The 22,317-nt window shown below is 38.7% G+C and overlaps 1 protein-coding gene across 1 annotated transcript in view; it reads right to left on the bottom strand.

Annotated features, from left to right (window-relative positions):
- Positions 1-22,317, bottom strand: part of PRKCE (protein kinase C epsilon) — a 296,009-nt gene that overhangs the window by 4,534 nt on the left and 269,158 nt on the right. The window contains exons 13-14 of the mRNA XM_082307833.1: positions 19,977-20,165; positions 14,752-14,898 (exon numbers count right to left, since the gene is read on the bottom strand). Coding sequence (XP_082163959.1) covers positions 14,752-14,898; positions 19,977-20,165 — 336 coding nt within the window. The remainder of the gene's footprint in view (positions 1-14,751; positions 14,899-19,976; positions 20,166-22,317) is intronic.

Genomic DNA, 22,317 nt, shown 5'->3' with positions numbered 1-22,317 from the left:
GTGGACTCTCTTCTGCCTAACAAGGATTAAATTCATTCTCTAGCTTGGAGGCATTAAGAGGCATCTGTCTCTACTCCATTATTTATTTTCATTTAATTTGCCAAAAAACACCGAAACTCTTTCAAGTCCTTTGCAAGCTCAATGGCTCCACTAAATCACGCTGGAATTGTCCAGCGGGTTCAAAGGCTAATCAGAGGAGGTGAAAGAAAGATGGAGGTGGTGGCTAGGAAACAACACTGCCACAAAAGCCTAGGTTTTGTATTTTAGTCTGATTTTCCTATAAATTCACAATATGCTGTTTAAATATAACTGTAGGAATCCTCTTTAAATCAATGAATAGATTTCTGTTTAGTTTAGTAGAAGAGCTAATCCAGAACAGATAGCCAATACAAGTAAGGGAGGTCAGAAATGAACATTATAACAATGAACCAATATGTTGGAAGAAAAAATTATTGTGCTATGACATTTTTCAGTAAGTGGACCTTTTGACACAAAATATCTACAAAGCTCATTCACGATTTTCACAGCAATGCAGATGCAGACTGGCCTTTCTATATCACTGAATGTAACACCTTTCACTTTACTCCACTGCAGTTTTCCGTCAATAGCAGTGCTTGATGCCTCTTCATATATTTTCAATCCCACAGTGAAATCCTGGAGTTTGTCATTTGGGGAGTTTCACCAGAGAAACCTCCCAGTGCAGTGCCTGGCTGTATCAGCAGCACATCTAACATGTGACAGGCACAGTAAATCTGGGCAGGAACTGCTGCAGCTTGTGGTGTGCAGCAGGAACAGGACAAGCAGCAAGAGTCGCACCTTCTCATATGTATTACACAGTATCACTTAATTTTATCCAGAATTTTGCTTCAGTAAGAAATAAATGATTCCCGCATTTGACACAGTATCATCAAGAAGAAATTCTTAGATCAGGATGATCAGAGTATGAATATTTTATATTTACCTTTTCATTGATTCAAATTATTTTGCTCAAGACAAATGGAAACTCAAGACATCAAACAAATTGGTTTGAAGCACAAGGTTATGTGGCTAACCTCACATATCACTGTCCTCTCATTCACCTCTCTTTATTATGATAACAAAAACCGCAGCGCAGGCAGAGATCACTTTGCACCAATGATTGGCTCTCTTTTCATAAAGGTGTAGTAGTTTCTAAAAAGTTGAGACCAACTGCAATGAGTGCTCACTTTTGCACATAACTCATTCTGCATATACAGAAATTTAGTATGAATCCTGTGAAAGAAACGTGCTGAGAAGCAGAACACTTCAGGTCTGTCTTTCTGTTTATCCTGGTGATGCCTCTTCAGAGTATTTGTACACCCTGAGAATCTCTATCAGTATTAACATTTCCTAGAATGTCTTATTTCAGAAGATGTGAAATATATGTTATGACGATAACTTCACAAGTTATTCATTTTTTTCAGCATGTTAATTGCTCTATTCACATAAGGAAGAGTTACAACAGATCAGACATGAGCTGCAGTATATTCAACTGAAGGTTATGATGGTAAAAAGGGGCTTGAATCCAAGTAGATTTTACAAGTACAGCAACATTCATTATTTCCAAGCAGAGGGTGAGATTTTGTGCTCCTAGATTATGCTTTCATTAGATGTAAAGGACACCAAATTAAGAGAAAGAAGTGGAAAAAAGCCCACTCAATAAAGGTTTTAACAGATAGTGAAACAGTATTTGAAAAGCATGCCAACCTATGCAGTCCACAATTTAATCTGTTATGGAAGTACAGAGATATTTACTAAACACCAAGCTAATTCACAGAACTATGAATTTTAAAAGGGATCATTTGTGATCCAGTAAACTGAAACCACCTTTATACTGAAACAGTGTGTATCTTTCCTAGGAACCTGAAATGGGTCAAGCAGGAAGGAGGAATAACCTAAACAATTGGGGAGCACAAACATATAATGACTACATGGCCAGGATGCCAGCCTTAGTATTTCACTTTTGCACAGCCTTTCTCCTACCCTACACCCCAAAACCACCGCAACAAAACAAACAGCAAGGCAAACAAAATCAAAGCTCTGCAGGTTCACTGACAACCACCCTGTGTTCGCAGTCTGGGCAATGAACCTCACCCAGAAGAAGCTGCTGTAAAACCGTTGTCCTCTATGGCCATACTTGGGTACGGTTTTAGCCTGAACGAGTACATAGCACTAAAGCTATATAAATAAAGCATATAGCCATACCTGCTTTGTTCATAGCCCGATTGCTAAAGCACAAGAGTTATCTCTGTGTAAAACATCGATGGAGATAGATTTCACAGGAGCTGCAAGGGAGGTCAGCACTACAGCTTCCCACCTGTGGTTAGTCCTTTAGCCTCAAGATCCATCTTGTCCACCTTATCAGGGCTTTCTTCCATTAGGTCTTAATCACGACATACCCACTGCACATAAGCTATGCTATGGTAGAATACATGCATTTTTTAGAGTGAAAAAAATTGCAGGGGAAGAGTGCCAACTTCTGAATTTCTACACTATATTTTTCCCTTATGGTAGGTTTCTTTGAGGGTTTAACTACGTGGGAAACAATTTTGTACTTCTTCCTGGGGTGGGGAGGAAATACGAGAAAAGAAAGTAATGGAACAATCATATGAAAATACCCTTCATCTGCACATTGCAATTCCTATTGCAAATTTTATCCACTCTGCAGCACAGATTTTATATGTGCGCCTCTCTAATTCACATTATATTGGCAAGCCTCCATTGATATCCTCAGCTGCTCTAAGGTCATGTTCACCAATGTCACCTCCCTTCTTACATCCTGGCACACATCCAAGATCAGTCCATTTTTGGTTGTGTTCTCCTGAAATTGCATTATAACCATTGTTGTTACAGCAGAGTTATAGTAGTGAGGGCTGGTGCATCTGCGACATGCTAAACCACCTGCTGGTGAGTCCTCAAATACATGTGTAGAAGCCTTTTTGTCTTCCTGATAGCTAGCACTTTAGCACAAAGGACTGGCTATACCCCGAAAATGGAGCTGACTTGCAAAGACGAGAAAAAAGTGATGCAAGAGAGTTGGTAAATCTAGGGCACACGTTCCTAGAATTCCAGTGGCTTCTAGGAGACATCCCATAAATCACTGCAAAATTACCCAGATATTCTAGCAATGCACTGAGATATTTGACCAGATTTATTCTGTAAAAGATCAATAGATTTACTTTGCTTTCCATTCTTTAAGCAATCACAAAGACAAGGAATAAATTAAGGAGAATCTGATGGTAGTGAATAGGTGAACGATGTAATGAAATATTTCAAGACTCTGCCATCTATCCTGAACAAATACTGACCGACTGACTTTCCAACGTTTTAGTCTGCCTACAGTCACCTATCCCACTTAATTACAGAACAGTAACACATTATGAAAATCTCTTTGAATATGTCATGAAATTATAAATATATAGCAGCATCTCCTGATTCTGAGCCCCTCCTCTACCGAGGAGGCATGGACATGTGCATTGTGACGCTGGATGCAAAGAAACATCACAGCGTGAAAGGTAACAGCAAGCACGTACAGTGGGAGCATCATTCCAAGACTCAGCTACACACTAGAACAGTTTGCACTACAGGCCATAGAGCAGGAATGCTACAGAGTTTTTGGCAAGACTACCTCCTTCAAAACATTTCAGGAAACTCATGCTCTTTGATGATGATCTCTAGCTCATTAAGAATAAAGCTTTTAGTTTGGCATGGATGATGCGTATGACAGGCTTTCATACAGAAAAATGGTGTAGCAGGTCTCACCTTAGACAAATGGAGAAAGCTAAACAAAGATGGTTTAATTCTAAGACTACTGAATTGTTAGAGATCATAGTTGAAGTCCAATGATTATTTTTAAGCCTTTGCAAAGACAGATTAAAATAAAGATATATGTGACTTTTTAGAAAGCAGCTGAAGCTGTTGCCTTTTTTTTGAAACTAATGTACATACTCATACAAACTGTAGACTGGAAAAAAAAAAAAAAGACATGGCACAATTATGCACGAATGCCTACTACTTCTGCATCTCAATATATCTTCTTTCCACCTTTCCTCCAGACACTGGAACTGCTTTTTTGGAATATGGTTTTATTAAAAGAATGCAGTAAGACATAGCAGAGTTGGTAGTGACATGGATTTCATTCTTGGTTCTGCTACTGATCTGCTCTGAGTTTCAGTAATTTTCTCCTCATTATGCATCTAATTTTCTTCCTATTTTTGATCTCCTATACATAGATTGTGATCTCTCTGTCTATCACTATCTATGATCTCTTGATTGTCTCTCACTTATATGGCTTCTTGCACAGCAGGAACCTTGTCTTGATGGGAACTTGAGCTGTTATTGCAGACCTGAGGGCACAAATTCAACTTCTGTTTCTTCTTGTTCTTGTCAAATATAAACACAGTCCTTCAGAGAGTCATGGGCATTCATGACCTTCAACTCCTTCTTTTCCATACTCCATAATTAAGCAAAGGGAATCATTCTTCTGTAGGTCCTTTGCAAACATGAATATGGTGTGCAAATCAAGGAACAAGACCTGTGCTTAAGGTTTTTGATAAATATCTAGACTGAGTGTTCCCCTCCTCTTGCATATTTTGCATGTATGACTCCTGGAGCATGCTGTTGAGAGGACCAGTACAAGGTCTGTGCCTCCACAGTAACAAAATCCCTTATAACGACACAGCAGCATAACAAGAGGAAAGCAGCCGTTAACGAAGTGCTAGGATTCCTTACCATTTCAAGATGCCTTCCCTGTCCTGCTACTGAAGATAAGTATCAGCTGCTTCAGGTCACCATCTGCATATTAGTGCAAATGCCAAAGGAATTAAGTTTTGCACTAGTATGCAGAGTTGTGAACACATACATTGACAAATTTTTGCTGCCCATTTTGGATGAACATCCTAGTAAGCCACTGTTGTTAACTTTACGCTTGCATTATCATGGTATACTGCTAATACAAAAGGTTCTGCATCAGAAATAAACCTGAAGCCAAAGCTCTTATACTCTATGTTCACCAGACGCCAGCTGTGAATGAGATTAGTCATGAACTGCCAGCCTTAGACGAGTCTCTGCTTTTTTTCTGGTAAGTTCCTCTCCACAGTCTGATAAATAGCCAGATTTTGCTGCTTCTTAAATCACCTGGTGTTTTGCCACTACCTTTTAATGACATCAGAAATAGGCCCAACCCAGGAATTTTATTTATTATCTACATTAATATAAAAATAAAACATTTCTGTTTGAACACTTAAGAATGTCCTGTAAGTAACCATGATAATATGGTTTCACTTAATGGTTTATATTACTTTCTGAAAACAGCACTGGAGACTAAAGCAGCCAGAAAGTGAAACAGAATTTGTCTTATTCTGAGGAAGCCCAAAAGGAAAGCAGGAACACTCTGGCTTCCTATCACTCGATCTCAATGGCCACCACCTAAAAATGTACATTTAACAGTATGAAAAGATTCTAGTGCTATAAGACCAGGACTCAACAAAACCAAACAAATACTGCTGGATCCCCAGTGCAGAATCAAAAGAAGCATAATAAAAGTTGTTTAACTTATAAATATTTGGGAACCTGCAGTGCTGGGAAGTAGCTTTCGAACTTCTGTAATTCTAGTGTTGTGGTAATCACAGCTAAAAACAGCTGCTGCAGGCACTGACGCTGAAGAGAATAAGAAACAAAACATAAGACTAACTGAATGAGCAAATTCTGAGAAAATAGAACCTTGTTCATCCAAACAAACAACACTGAAATCCCTTAAAAATACCAGCTCGCTCTCTCTTGATTTCTCTAAGCTGTGATACAAGCTGCACATAGGCTCCTCAAAAGCTATATACTTACACTCTGAGCAAATTTAGTGGTTGTACAAAGTTCCAAGCTATCTGAAGTCCTTTGGAAACCAAGGTCCTTTACTTCGTTAGGGAAAGAGGCAGAAGTGTCACAGACTTCTCTGCCCTGCCCAGCCACATGCTAGACCGATCGGTATGAACTATGTTGCCGGCAGTTATGGTACTGTTGTTCACAACTGTCTACTGCAAGCTAAACTGAGATCTTGAACCTCATCGCCTGCCAATAGCCAATGCTTCTCAATCAGCAGTGACCTGGCTAATGCTTGAACCAGTAGGAGAGGAGTGTAACTTTTAGGAACCAGCTGACATTAAATGCTCTAATTCACGATACCCTGTAGCAGGGGCAGCGTGCAGAAAGTGTTGGACTTCAATCATTATGGCTGTTTGTAATAAGAAGGCTAAGTCCCGAAAGTCCACATCCATTTTTCTTTAGTTTTTATAAAGGATATATGTTAACTGTTCTGACAAATATAGATTCTTGCCTGTTTCTAAACCTTTTTATGTACACCAGTATTAATTGCCACGGTGTCACTCTCAGAAGAAAGCCCACTATTTTCCTACGCCTGAAATGCCTGCAGCAAGTGGGGAATACATAATGTGCAATGTTTAACAATGGTACATGAGTGTCTGAGGTCTCAAGATCACTCCCCAGTGTTTCATCTAAGCCGTAACACTTCATGCAAAAGCATGCAGTATAGCCCCTTGCGTGCCCATCTGCTAAATGCTCGTTGCCATGCACTGATGACCGAATGGAAATATATTATGAAACTGAAGGGACACCTCAAGGTTATTAGGCCTAAAAATGGACCTACCTTGACATTTTCCCCATATTGAAGGCCTTACCTTAAAGAGGGACATTCACACTGAAGCAAACTTGAAAAGAGAGAACATTTATACAAAAAGAAATTTACTTGGCCTGTAATTTCCTAAGTTCCTTTTGGTGTTACTGAATGATACTGCATTTTACAGGGCTTCTTCCCCACAGCGCAAAGGCAAAGTCATAATTCTGCACGTATGACGATACAATCCACTGTCACAAAAAAATAGAGGCGTGCCAAAAAAACCCACCAAAACAGTATCATGACTTCCCAACACCAGGTTAAAAATCCCTCGTTAAGAAGTAAAAAAATCTTTGCCTGTTAGCAGTCATGTATGAAAACAAATCTGAGATCATCAAACTTATGTTTCAGGCTAATATATTTGAAAGTTTTCTCCAGAAACGCGGTCCCTCTTTAAGGATTCCAGCCATATTTCACAGTAAGCAGACAGTTGCTGCAGCAATTTTAACATACACCTCTCTAATTGAACACATTTTCATGAGCCGTTCAGTGAGACACCTACCCATTAGGCAGGTGTGGCCTCTGCCTGTTTGCCTGTGCAAACAGGCCAGCTGCACACTCCGTAGGTGCTGATTTGTATTTGCTATTTATTACCCAGTTTGCAAACACTGTGGGCATCCGGCTTGTCATAAGTCATCGACAAAGGGCTGCCAAAATTTTGCCAGTTTTTCACTCATTTAGGGGAGGGGAAAATTCCCAGTGCTCACTGACTCCAGTTGTAACCCACAATCATTGGCTAGGACTAGAATTTTGTATTTGGGGATAATTTTATTTCAAACCTTTGCTGCAGTGCAAAACTGAAAGAGGACACATTGCTGGCATCCTTAAGTCAAGACTTAACAAGGGAGTTCAGGTTCACAAGGAAACTACATACAGACAATGTGGCTCAGATAGTGATAACTAAGGGGGGAGGGACATCGATAATGGTTCATGATTATCTTAGAGTTACGGGAGCTGAGAGAGAGGTGCAAATTACCGTAGGGAATTTGAGACTGAGGACCAAGATGAAATCTGCTAACACTGAGGTCTGGTATAGCATAGAACACTCTTCCAAGGGAAGTGCTACGTGTTCAGTTAATTTAAAAGCAAGGCTGATCTTGAGCATTTGGTTTTTAACACTTCTCAGTCATATTTCTTTGCTGTCACAGAACTTTGCATTAAGCACCCTGAGATTACCACAAAGTGGAAACTGAGGCATGAAAAGGGTAGGTGATAAACCCTGGACCACACCATGAGTTTCCAGAAAATGTGGTAGAAGAACTTCTGTATTTTGCAATTCTCAGGTCTCTGGTTTTAGCTGCTAGACCAACTCTCTACCCCTGAGAAGTCACAACTGAAGAAGGAACATACAAATATTCAGAAAACATTCTCAGTGATATAACAGTAGGAATGGAAGAAGCTACAAAACAAGGGGAGTCATATTAGATGAACTAAATGGGCTGGCAGCAGCTGCTGTTGCTCCATACTGCAAGATACAATTCTGCAATAGACTATCTTGTTCATTTTGTTTCTAATACTCTTGAAGAAAGCCAGCTTTTAAAGCTGAAAACGAAGAAATTACGAATGTATAGAGAAAATGAAAATAATGTATTGTTCTGTGAAAGCTGCACATTCACAGTAAATCATCGTAATGTGATTATTTTATTAACTTCATCTCCATAAAGCCACACTATGAATGGATTGCCACAGGCACTGATAAAGCCATTAGCAATGAAACTTTGGCTTAATTGCTAAAAAGAAATACATATGGCAAACATCTGTTTTACCAGGTTTTGTATTACCCTCTGGCTCAGAGTTCTTCAGCTTTTTCATGTTAAGGAGGTCTTAGTCAAAGTCTCAAATTTTCCCAGCCCTGACATTTACAACACAGTGAAGGAAAACAAGTCAGTCTGTCTGCATGCACGTGTTTCAAGGGTTGACAGTGAAAACTCAGCCTGAAAGGACAGGAGTGTGCCTGTGGTGAGACTGTCCTTGCTGCACAGTGCCTAACAGCTTCCTCTGGTCTCACAGCTCCTCGCAGCACACTGAGCCACTGTGGCCAACAGCGTAAGAAATATGAGAGTGATTTTATTGTGCTGGTCTAATTCTACAAAAACCAAGAAGAAATCCCTCAGAGGGATGGAACACCTCTCCTATGAGGAAAGGCTGAGCGCGTGGGGGTTGTTCAGCCTGGAGAAGAGCAGGCTCTAGAGAGACCTTTTTGCGATCTTTCAATGCTTAAAGAGGGCTTCTAAGAAAGATGGGGACAAACTTTTTAGTAGGGCCTGTTGTGGTAGGACAAGGGGAAATGGTTTTAAACTAAAAGAGGGTAGATTCAGACTGGATATAAGGAAGACATTTTTTACAATGATGGTGGTGTAACACTGGAACAGGTTGCCCAGAGAGGTGGTAGATGCCCCATCCCTGGAAACATTCAAGGTCAGACTTGACTGGGCTCTGAGCAACCTGATCTAGTTGAAGATGTGCCTGCTCACTGCATGGGAGGTTGGACCAGATGACCTTTAAAGGTCCCTTCCAACCCAAACTATTCTATGATTCTATGAAATTGATGCTCATATGAAGGTACCACTGACTTAAGCCAAATGAGCAACAAATTTTGGGCCATGATGTTCCTCTATCCCTGGCCAAGTGGGACTGGGATATCGTGTATCTTTATGCCACTTGTGCACACCTCTCAGAGCTTCAGTGGCTGATGTTAGTGACATGTCAGCAAGCCACAAGTTCAGTCTGGAAAGCCTGCAGCTGGCCAGCTGTGCTCTCAGAAATGGTACGAAGAATTTCTTGCAGGGAATCTAATAAGATATGGAGGAGACTGAGGAAAAAGCAAAATATGACAAAATATACCTTTGCTTCCCTGTTTCAAATATAAGCTTTGCCAGCAAATAACAACTTGGAACAATATATATTTCATCAGTACATGTTCAAGGTGAAGTGGCAATCTGTTTCAATCACTGTTTTTAATCCATATCTTATTATGGGATAGACAGAATCATCCCATCATGTCACCAAGCAAGATCTACCACGCTTACCACCACATCAATGACTTTGGTAAGAAATTAAGCTACTGCACCCTGGTTTTCATTTGTATTACAGCAAATGCACTTTGAAAATGGAAATAACTAATTCAACCAAGCCAGGAGCATAACCATGGAAACAAAGAATGATGAAGAGTAGAGAATCATTGAATACTATATCAAGGCCTTTGTAGTCCTTGGGCAATAAATTATGTTGCAAACCATAGCCTGGTGTTATGGCTACTGATTTGGGAAATTTCGTTCTCCAAATGGAATAAAATTCCGGGAAGAATACATGAGACAAAATATCTCAACATAGGAATAAAGTGCCTCAGAGAGATTTCTGTCTCACAACAGTTGCTCTGAAGAAAAGATATCTGTCTGCACTAAAACTGTACTTATTTCTTGCATATGCAATTACATACTCATGTCTGCATTAAAAGCAGCAGGGAAGAATAACATTATTCAGAAAATTTCAAGACAGACTGTGAAACTAATTTAGGTTTTAAGAACAGAGGAAACAATCTTCAAGACACACTGCCAAGGTCACTGGAGCTTAGATGTAACAAATATCCTCTTCATAGTTGTTCAAAAGTTTGCTTGATTTCTTATGTACAGGCCCCAGAGCTATTACTTTTTCTATAGTAGCTTAACATTTATAATAGCTCTACATGGGAGAAACCCTCAGCATAGTGAACCATGGTATATATATAAAAAAAATTAATTTTGCCACTGAAAAGCCTCACAATTCCAGATTTATGAGAGGAAAGGCTGGTAGATAATATGCATCATAGGACTGGGCCCCAGTGCATTTTCACCCCTTCATATTCTCTATTCCAAGTCATGAAGCTGGAGGACCAGCCAAAGATCCTTCACAGCAGGTTTCAGGGCCACCAAATCTGCTTCCATTGCCTCTACCTAGCACAACCTGGTGCGGCACTCTTGTCACTGCTTAGCAAGCTAAGCCTCAGCCATTTGTATGAGTGCTCTGCCCATGGCACTCTTCAGAAAACTTTCAGCTTTCAGAAAACATAGTCAGTTTTCCAAGGACCTTTTGGACTTTGCTACTTTTCATTCCAAGGCTGAAAACAGTTGGGAAAGGAATTTCAGCTTCCAAAACATCATTAGAATAATCAAATCATGTACAAACTAGAAAGACATTAATGGTATATTTCTGGTATAATAAGGAAAATGTTTGCATACTTTCACAGCATGAATGAGATTTTAAAAAAAAAAAAAAAAAAAACAACCTCAAAAGTCTCGCTAATAAATAGCCATGGAGCTTTTCTTCCAAGTCCAATTGAAAAATTCAGACTTAAGGCTGGCAGAGCTGAAGAGACATACTTGAGCTATGGAGAAGCACAGGCCCTACAGTACCATGTAATATAGCTCCTGAGAAAATCTATTATGGCAGAGAAAGGATAAAAGGTAACAGAAAAGGAAGACAGCTGTGCTAACCAAGGAACTTGCATGGTTTTGGGATCAGCGGAGTAGTGAGGCAGAACTGAAGCAAGGTTTGTTTCCACGCTAGCGCCTCCATGACCTCCCTTGGCAGATTATTCCATTGTCTGATGGGACCTCAGTGTTTGACCATTTTCTCTAATGACTTTACTTGTTTAGTGTCAGTGTTTTATATTGCTCAGAGTTCATTTGAATAGACTTCATGTTTTGGTCTTTTTAAAAGTGTGTATGATATAGTAATTATAAAATTTCCCCCCTTAGTCATCTTAACGGTTGGTCAGAAAATAGATGAATACCTGTGTAAATATATGCATTCTTGCATGAGCCAAATTTTGTATGTGCATGCAAAACGCAATTTGAATGCACAAATGACTATATATGCATTGTACGCTTCTTTCCCTACACATATATACACTCACATATCACATGCAAGAATGTCTATTTTCTGACTAATAATCTGGCCTTTCTTCTCATAGCTATTTTCGCAGGTCTAGGCTCTCCTGAACATAAGATTAAAAATATATTTTTTAATCCCCTTTTAACATTACAAGTCACTCTTAAATAATCAACAGCCCTTTATCAATACCAAATCATGTTAAAAACCAGAAAACATTCCAAACACAGGCATTAGTTATGTTTTTTTCCATAGTTATTCCATAGCTATGGAACAGTTATGCTTGTTAATCTGAATCAACAAATCTCAATGCTACACCCACAACTGAATTTAGAGAGGAACTCTCTACCTAGATTTTAAAGTAGACTTTATTTCATTAGTGCTCACCTTCTTCCCTCTTTTCTGTATTTTTCAAAGTGAGTGCAATTTCTTCTAGCTTGGCAAGTATCCAAAATCACCTTTTCAAGCATTTGAAATTTACTACCCTAGATTCCTTTACTATTTCTGAAGTTGTGTAATTAAAAATTAGATTTTATTTGTGTGATCTTTCTCTCCAGCCTAGATATATATTACACTTTACTTTCCAACTAATAAATTGTTCAATTTTAAGAGGACAAGTAAAAATTTCAGTATGATCTCACTCAAAGATTTCTACACAACAACAAAATCCAAATAATTGCAAAATTGATACAGCTGGTACGAAACAGCTGATGGATCATAAACAGACTGTAAATACATAAGGTATACCCTTGCTAAGTATAGAAAAGTTATCAGTAAAAGTTGATAGGACCAGGTCGCTGGGGAAGATATCTTAGAGAGAGAAGACTGAGAACATGAAAATAACAGGGATGCCTGTAACACAGACTACATATTATCTGAATTCACCACCGTAAGAAAAAAAAGTTCAGAAAAAAACAAGCATACAGAACTACTAGACTGCAGGAATCAAATTTGGTAGAATAAAGAAAGTTGGCATATACAATATGGAAAGAAGTAGTATGAAAATCCCACATTATAGAAGCAGCCTGAAGAAAAATGAGAAAAGGTGTAAATAAAGATGTATAAAATCACTGTAACGACTATTAAAGAGCAAGCAGCTGTCTTGAAAATTACACAAAGGACTACCCTGAAATAATCTGAAATCACTACTAAAACTGAAATATCCAACGAAAATACCATTAAAGGAAGCAGAAAAGGAACAAAATAACAGGAATGAATAAAATAGGAATGGCTTTACAATATAACAACAGTGAAATAATTACCAGAAAGAGAAAGAAGCTGCACTGAGAAGGTAGAAGGTATTTATATTAGCAATGAATAAAAATGTCTGACATACTAAATCCCTTCTGACTTTTAAGAAGGACCACCACAGCAGGAATACACACAAAAATAATAAAGGCCTCGTAAAAATACCTATTGTCAAAGGGACTGTGCATCTTGATCATGAAAGGAAAACAGCCAATAAACAGACTAGATGTGAGGAATCTGGGACTTACTACATGCAGGCATAAAGTGAAAATTATTTTGGAATTGTGCATCCTGATTTGATAACTGTATTCATAAAATGTTGATGAATACTGAGCAAAGCAACAAAAATTACTGTGAGATGAAAGGTCAAATTCTTGTGAAAATGGGAAAAGAGCTACATACGTGCAACTCTGCTAAACACCAAGGATGTCTGCAACTATTTGAGGGCTGTGGAACCTGACTGGAAAGCAATTAGCTACAGTATTAAATAGGCTTCAGATAGATACGAATAGGGTTAATTTGGGGTTTACACTTCCTGCATCAGTATAGAGATTTGTAAGTCAGCTCAGGCACTGGGTGCAACCTGGCCACACCTCCAGAGCAGAGCTGGGCAGCAGGGTAAGGGAGCCGGCATGCCCAGCTGGCGGGACCCTTTCTAGGAGAGGGGCTGGCTCAGGCATCCCTCTGCCTGTAGCTACCGTGTTACAACGTTTCCATTCTCCAGGAAATATATTAAGAAAAACTTCCCCATATGGTAACTCTATATCTTACTATGACTCCTAGAAAGACATTCACAAGGGCTAACTTTCACTTAGAGTTGTCAATCCCTTTGGGCTCCTTCTGCATAGCTACAGAGAGAGAGAGACTTCTCTGAGAGTGGACTCAGAGGAGCTACCTCAGGCTCCTGTTCTGGATGGGCAGCCCCACTTCCACCGCCTACACAAGGAACTTGGGGAAATGCATCTCACTGGGCTAAAAGTAAATGCATTAAATGTGACAGACAGCAATTCTGCAATGACAGAGGGGATTTTTTTCACCTCTAAGTTAGGATTCAGTGTTGAGCCCAAAGTTTTGTTTTGTTTTTGTTTTTGTTTTTAAATACCTTTGTAAACTATCTAAAGAAAGAAACAAACAAGTACCTTGATCATATTTACAGGCCAATCAAACATTCTATCTAGGAATGTGCAAAGTCAAAAGATGAAAATCAATCTCAAAGGATTTATCACAAAACTATTCTCTTGCTTGCTCTCTTGTTCAAGCACAAAATTTACTGCACACATTCCCAGCTGAAAAGCTGACATTTGGTGAACTGTTAATATTTTTATCCAGACGAAGACAAGAGTAAGTAAAGTATTTTTGCTTGGCTTTTGTAGTTTTTGCATGTGGGGCTGCTACATGTTTTTGTACTTTAAAACAGAAATACTCGATTATTACTTAGGAAAATATAAGTACATCAGTTTATCTAAGCATGATGTATATTTCTTTCCCACAGGACGCTGTTTTTTCAAGTATCTTCAGTAAAAATATTATTAATCAGAAATCCTTTCCTCTGTCTTTCACTACGAAACCCAGTGGCCATTGGCAATGCAGGACTGTAGCAGAGTTCACACAGAAAGTACAGACAGTATATACCCAATTGAAATAATCTCTTCCGATCAAGGTATCTTTAGGAACACAGGAAAATAATTAAAACAGGGCCTTGAACCCTCTCATGGTTTATGTGACTGAACATGAACATCTTCCTGTGCACTAAATCTATTCCTGACACTTACCTTCACAGAAACAATGACAAGGAAATCTTTTCAGCGCGGTTTTTATCTTACTATTTCAACCCCCAAATGTTGCATGAAGTAATCTCATGTCTCAGAAAAGCCAACAACTAGAATTGCCAAACCAAGTTTCCTCTGAATGTTATGCAAACTGCTACTTACAATCCGAGGTTTGAAGGGTGGCTTGATTTTCCTTTGTTCTAGAAGAACCCAGTCAATTTCCTTGAAAAACGGATGCTGCTTAATCGCGTCTTCCCCATTTTGTGACGCCACACAGCCAAGTCGCTTATTTGGGTTTTTTGTCATGAACTACAGGGTGGGAGAGGGAGAGAAGGAAAAAGTTAAAATATGAGTGGCAATGGCTGGAAAACACTTGCAGTTCGATTACGCATTCCAATTCCTAATGCCTAGGTTATTTTTTTCTGTAAGAGCGACAAGGATGCCCTTCCAAATTTCAGGGGTTCCAGACAAACTAGAAGATTCAGAGACTCCAAAGTCTAAGTTTCCTGCAGGAAGCTCTTGCAACTGATTACCGAGATCTCCTAATTTCATCTGGCTGGGAGTACTACAGGAACAGACTCTCTTTCAGAATTTCTAGTTCCAGCTTTGGCCAAAAATACTAAAGGAAAGAAAGAAAATATTAAACCCTCCAGAGACACTTCCAAAAAGATGGTCAGGATAGCTCTTATTTTATCTTATTTGCTCTATCTTAACTATTAATTTGGGGGTAAGGGCTACATATTACGCTTACTGTTGTTTATTTTCTTTGGGTATGTAGGTTGCATAACCATGCACTCCATTCAAGCGGACACATGAAAAGCTATACCCTCCTTACTCATTTCTAGGATTTTATCCTAATATGAGTAAGAACAGCACCTGCAGCTATGTGAATTATAAGCGTTCTGTCCATACGTTTCAAGAAACACATGGAGTGATCAGTACCAGCAGAAAGCTTTCCTCTTAAGAAACTCCATGACATAACTTGCACCTTCCCTTTCACCTTTAGTACACCATTAGTGGCAGCAACTGGAACTAACTGGTAATTTCTAAACTTCTCACTTTTAAACTCTTACTATTTCTTTCAGCAAAAAGCTGTACAACCGGTGTAAGACATTGATACCAAATGATGGCAGCTGATAATTTTTTCCTGATTTTGCTCTGTTATTTCTTCCTTCCTTTATTAGCAATTGCTCTTCTGATTTCCTAATGCATGTGGACACAGGATCCTTGCAATTTAAGCAGCAACGAATGCTGTTCTTATAGACACATGCACATTCATATGATAGAATTACCCCAAGCTTTGCTATAACTTCGTATTCAGCCATTATTATAACATTTTTTTAAATTTAAAAAGAAGTGTACAAATGAAACAAAATGTGATAATTGTTCAGTGCCTTTTTAAGCTAGGTACCACATTGTACTATACATCTGTAGAAAAAAAAACCCCTCACAAAAAAATAAATCACTATAATGGATACCCTTGCTTTAGCACTCCAGTTATTAGATAAGTAGCTACTGAAGTCCTTAAGATGGTTTTAGATAGCTAGATCAACCATCCACAGGAAAATACCATTGCTATCATTTTAAAGATATAACATAGATCAGCAAGGCGATTCTCTGTGGCTTCTGACATACGTGCCACTCTGAAGACAATCCTTCTCTTTGGTCTTATATTCAACTGCTCCACAAGTTCTTTTGCAAGTGGACAAGTCATATCTAAACTGCAGGCCATATTTTCTATGGGCAGGCGAAACAAAAGTTTTGAAAGGATTACTGTGCTTTGGTGAGGTCTCTTGGAAAACCACAAAACGCATTCCTGCATTCCTCTGCTTTATTTCACCTCCAGGACTGGAGCAAGCAGGCCAGGAACCGGCAGCCACGCATTTTGCAGAAACAGAACATGGAAACTACAGGATACGCTTTTTGTACCGTATAATCCAGGTATCAAAGAAGTAAAATCTGATCCTAGTGTCTGCCATGATCTATCTTTGTTTTAAGCCAGAGGCAGGGAATACATCAGAACACGTCATTTTTAAGAAGTCCAGGACATGAAAATACAACTAGGTAGTACAGTTCAGTACATGACTTCACAAACTTCATGCAACTCGGAAATGGATGATGAGGGAGAAATAATTTTAAGAATGAATACTTAAACAAACAAAACTATCATATGCAAATATGATGAAATAATCTCAAACTTCTGAAGTGGACATGTAATTCTATAAAAATTTCATCCCCTGCAATAAATATTGTTTTTTTCACCTTCTATTTCTGAAGTACAAGCTGACATTTATTCCCTGTTTATCAACAGCATCAACAATGATGCAACTGTCAGGGCAGAGACAGCTGTTAACTGCACTGTGTTGATGAGATGGTTGCCAATGGAGCTGGCAGCCACAGCCCTAAGTGTTGCCTTTTTATTTTCCCATATTAAGGCAGGAACCTGTTTTTACGAAAAGAGAAGCCTTTTAAGATCAGAGTTCCTACTGACTCAAACGACAACAGGACAAAAGGTTGCTGAGATAGCCATGCAGCTTGGGGCCTGAATCAAGGATCATCAGGCTCCCAAAATTTTGCTTCTTGAAATAAATGGCACAGCTTAAAACCAGAGTGCTGCTTCTGTACCTAGAGATCTCTGTCATCTGGGTACACAGGGAACACACACTGTAGACACAACCTCTCTCCATTCCTTGCAAAGAAGCACAGAGCTAATTTCAATGAAGAATTGTTTTCCTTACCAGACAGGAAAGAATTTTAAATAGCAATTCCTGTCAATGCAGACGAACAGGACTAATAAGATCTGTGGGATTTCATAGGATAAGCAACGTGCTGCCTTGTAATACTCAGCTGTAAAATTATCCTTCTTAGTGTTTTGTTGGAGATAACAGGAAAACTCTTTCTTCAGAAAATAAGAAAACATTTTTACTTAATAGAAGAGATTGTCTTCTTATTAAACTTGCCTTACATGCCGTTTGGAGGAGTGTAAAAATACAGTTTCTAAAGAATAAAACCCATGTTTCAAAGCACAATGTGAGGAAACGAAGTGTTCCAAAGTTAATCCCTTGCTACCATTCTGCAGTAAAATACATAGACACCTCTTTCTTTCCTCTGTTTTTCCTGTTCTTCATTTAACAGAATGTGAACAAGGATCAGATGAAGAACACAAGTTTCAAACATGTTTCACACCATAGCTGCACAGGCAGCAGGTTGCTAAATGTAAGGAAATGTTTTCTTTTTATGGTGTAAATTGGCACAGCTCCATTAAATTCTATCAATTTATGCCAATAAAGACATCTTTCCCAATGAAGAATAATCTATTATTATAGTACAAATCTATTTAATGGATGCAACTCTCTTTTTAAGCCTTATAATGGTATTAAGGATTAACTTTAGACAGAAAGATGTAAAAAAAAAAATAAAAATGCTACAACTACAGCAAAATACAAACCACCATGCCTACTTATCAAAATGCTGACCCAGGAAAACAGCCTAATGAAAATTTATAGCAAAATCAGCTTTAAAAGAAATTAGAGGGTTTAACACCCTTGCACTTAGATTCACAAAAATACATAGTTTATGCCTGCAGCCCAACTCTGTCTCTGCGTTTGTGTGTGGTTAATGAATGACATGTATAACATTAACAGTTAGACATCTCACTACTTGCACCACAAATGAGATTAACAGTAAGGCTCTGACCGTCCAATCTGTTTCTCCCTTTCCTCTGTAAAACAAACACCTTCTCCTAATAGTTACAATGGCTCTCGTACTACACAAACTTAACCAAGAGTTATCAGTTAACTTTTCCCCTCCAACAAATGCTTCCATGATTCAGAATAATAGAATGGTCAGTTAACACAGATTCACTGAAGGAGCCTGTGGATGGCAAAGGAACAGATCTTACAGACTGTGAAACCAAAACACTACAGAAAATCTCCTGGACTTCAGTGAAATTCAGATGCAGGCATGAACATTGACAACAACTCTTTCTCTACAATGTGCCAAAATAACCCCTGAACCCTGGATATCAGCCTGAATTCTGCAGCTCATGTCCATACATTTTAATTGCTGAACTGAAAATAACTGAAGGGTCTAGGAACAAAAATGGACGTATGAATGGATCATGTCAGCTAATAAAAAGTCATCAGAGAGGTATCTGGGGGGAGAAGGGAGAATATGTATAAAGGTCAGCTTTAATAAATCCTCCATGTTCTCACTACAGTGAATGGAGCAAAACAGATACTCCAGCAAACCAATTCAGAGAGGTTAACTTTGACTTCTGCTTTGAATTATCTGCTAGAGCATCTCTCTCTCAGTTAGAATGAGCCTGAAGATATTTTTATTAAAAGATCAAGATGAGCGTTTCTGCAGAATGTGTTACCTGTCCACTGGTGTTAAAAATCAGAATTTGTTCAAGTTTTATATATAATTTCAAAATGTAACCCTGTATGAAGATCTCTGCAGGACTTTACACTACCAGCTGCTCTCTCAATTGAAAGTCTCCCTTATTCCAGATGCTGAAAGAAAAATAGAAGTGGAAAGGTAGAAATTTTCCATTTTCAAAGAAGGTGGAAAACTGGAATAAAAACAAGTTATTTTTTTAAGCCAGAAATCCTCCTCAGGTTTTCAAACTATGGGGACTGGCATACTGCTTCTGTTTTGTTTTGTTTTTTATTTTAGGATGATACTAGCACAGAAGAAAGGATTTATGTCAGTGTCATGTTAATGAAGTAAACCTGAGTTTAGAAAGGTAGTCTAAAAACTGAAGTTGCCCAGTGGCACACTTTGACTGATTAAAAAAATTGTGGCATTTGGTGACATGTTTCTGTCAAGTGACTACTCATACTGAAAAACACCAACCAGGGCAGAAACAATTACACTAGAGTAAGACTGCTTATCAAAGTGTTATGTGAACTATAAAATAGAACATGCAGCTGTAAATAAAGGGCTTTCAATCCATCTTGATGATAGGGGAAGAAAGGCAGAGGGATAGGAAATTTTATAAGTGGGTTAAATAAAAACATTGTTTCTTTAATTACGTAGTACTTCCCCCACTCTAGTGAACATGCAGCATATAAAGTGTCAAAGTGATAGCACAGTTCTAGTTGGTTGGGTTTTCCCTGAAACATGAATCTGCAGTACACAGATTTATACAGTGTACAACTGCGTGGAACACAAACATTCTGTTCCTTTCCCACAAGCGGTGTAATTTATCCCAGGCCCCATTATCCTAACAGTGGCACTCTGAACTGTGCTTGAACTCCCAGCGGTGACTGCTCTCCACAACTTTCAGCAAATTCAATTTTAATCAAGGAAAAAAAACCCAAAAAACCAATCCCCAAAAAACCCATGAAGAGGAGGAGGAGGAAAGCAAATAATGGAAGACTCACTGCTTTTAAAATGCTGACGGCTTCTTTGCTGAGCCAGACTGGATACAAGACATCATCGTGAAGGATGGATTCAAAGAGATCATCTTCATTGTCAGCTTCAAAGGGGGGTTGCCCAGCCATCATTTCATACATGAGAACACCCAGAGCCCACCAGTCTACTGATGGGCCATATTCTAACTCCTGGAGGATCTAGTATAGAAAAAGAGATTGGATTGAATAGACAAGTTAGACAACACTCTCGGCTGCACATTTGCTGTTTCAACATGATACACCCTTCTTTCCCCCAGTGCCTGAGTAGGACTAAATCCCACACTGATTTCGGTAACAGCAGGCATGGTTTCTTACCCATGCAATTTGCACTGACACAGCTAAGTGTCAATGCGTAGTTGTTCTCAGAAGTACTGACTGAGTTTATCAGTCCCCTGAGTAAAAGAGTATGCTCGTGAGCAAAAGAGCTGTATATCCTTCCAAACTGCTTAAAGCAGGTCACGCTATAGGGGAAAAGAGATCACATATACAAAACAGATTGGTGGAAAATGTGAAACATTTCCTTGTCTCTATCTTGAACAAAACAAACTGAACCAGCTTGTAATGCTGCAATCATCTGAGAGATTTATTCTAGTCCTTTAGGTAGAGCTGAAGGAAGCCAAAAGCATTTTTGTTCAAGTTCTTTTTACAGCGTTAAAACCCTGTACAATACATGGCTGTAGGACCCACTTTCATTGCCTCTGCTTTCAGAAAAACTGGCTACAACTTTTCATGTGGCACAAGTTCAACCTTGTAGCAACTATCTTCAGTGGAGAGTAGCAGGTTAGCATGATAAGAGTTTTATTGTATTGACAGAACTAGTGTTGTACAAGGAACAAGTTTAATTCTTGGCTCCTCTCCACTGAAAAGAAGCCTGTAGTTTGGCTGCAATGTTTCAGCATGACAGGGGACAGGGGAAAGTACAGAGTGGGTGACTGTTTAAGGTGAAGCTGACTGCCTTAAAACGAGTTGGAATGGCAACAGCTCCACTACCTCCTTAAACAACACTAGTGTTACAGTCAGAAGCCTTGTAGTGAACCGCGTGAGCTTAGTGCTGTATTTGGGAATCACAACCAATATAAACCCAAATTCAGTCTTAACATAAAAACAGAAATTAGTTTAACATTTGAATACAGGGTCTGGATCCCAACTGGATTCTTAGTTGAATGGGCATTACATTTTATAGACATTAACTACAGAAAATGACACTCTTCAAAAGTGTACTTTTCAAGGGTTCTAGGCACTCTTTGGAACTCAGATATTGCTAAAGAAAAGGAAACTGAAACATACCACCATGATGCAAGAGAAGTAGAAGCAGGAGATGAACTTCTGCATTAAGATGACAAAACGGAAGCCTGAGTTACAGACTTCAGTGAGACCAGGATTTCATGTAAAAGTTCCTGGGATCTTATTATTGCTTTGTTTTCAGTAATAATTTTCAAAGAATTTGCCAAAGGACTCAATTAGTATATTGAATCAGAAAAGAATTCATACAAAACCAAAACCATCACACTGGCATTTATTTTACTGCTGGAACATTTTCAAGCTCCACGAAACACACATTTATATTATGATCGTTTCAAGATGATTCACACCTTATCAGTTGTGCTACCAAAGCTTGACAGCCATGAATACTAACAATATGGATTTCTGATTTATTCTCTCTAACAAACAATAAACTAACATTTTTACCTGCTGCAAATTTATGGTTCATGAAAGACAAACCATGAAACTTTTACATTAAATCAGCACACTGAATCTTCAATAGAGAGATGGGCAGGTTACTAACTAAACTGAGCAAACAAAGTCTGCCTAGCAGACTAGCTGTACAATATTGATTCATTTTAGGCACTTGGAAATGCGTCTCGTGATGTTAAAATTTAGAATATGTAAAACGAGCACAATTCTCAGTCATTTCTTTTATCCAATGAATGCCTTGATATGACTTTGGATATCGCCAACTGATATGCAGCATCCATATGAAAAGTTCTTGCTTTTCTATGCAAGTCTATACTTTCTGTTCATCCATATGATGAGAAGTACCACAAACATAGTATCTTTCACTCACAGATACTTTAAAGAAAGGAAAAAAATTATATTCTCACAAAGATCCTAGGCAAAATGACACCAAACGTAGAGTCTCTTCCATATGAACATCCCCTTCTAAGTCTCATGAAAAATTGAAAACATTTCTATAACTACTAAAGACCAGTGCTGGCAGTACTGAGTTGCATCTAGCACCTTAAAGGCTAGTAAGTGCCTTCACAATGATGCTGAGTCAGAAATGAGCATATGCAGAAGAATACAGTTAAGT

The sequence above is a fragment of the Platalea leucorodia genome, assembly GCF_965183815.1.
Source record: "Platalea leucorodia genome assembly, chromosome: 3".
Lineage (NCBI taxonomy): Eukaryota > Metazoa > Chordata > Aves > Pelecaniformes > Threskiornithidae > Platalea > Platalea leucorodia.
This window is presented reverse-complemented; position numbering and strand designations above follow the sequence as displayed.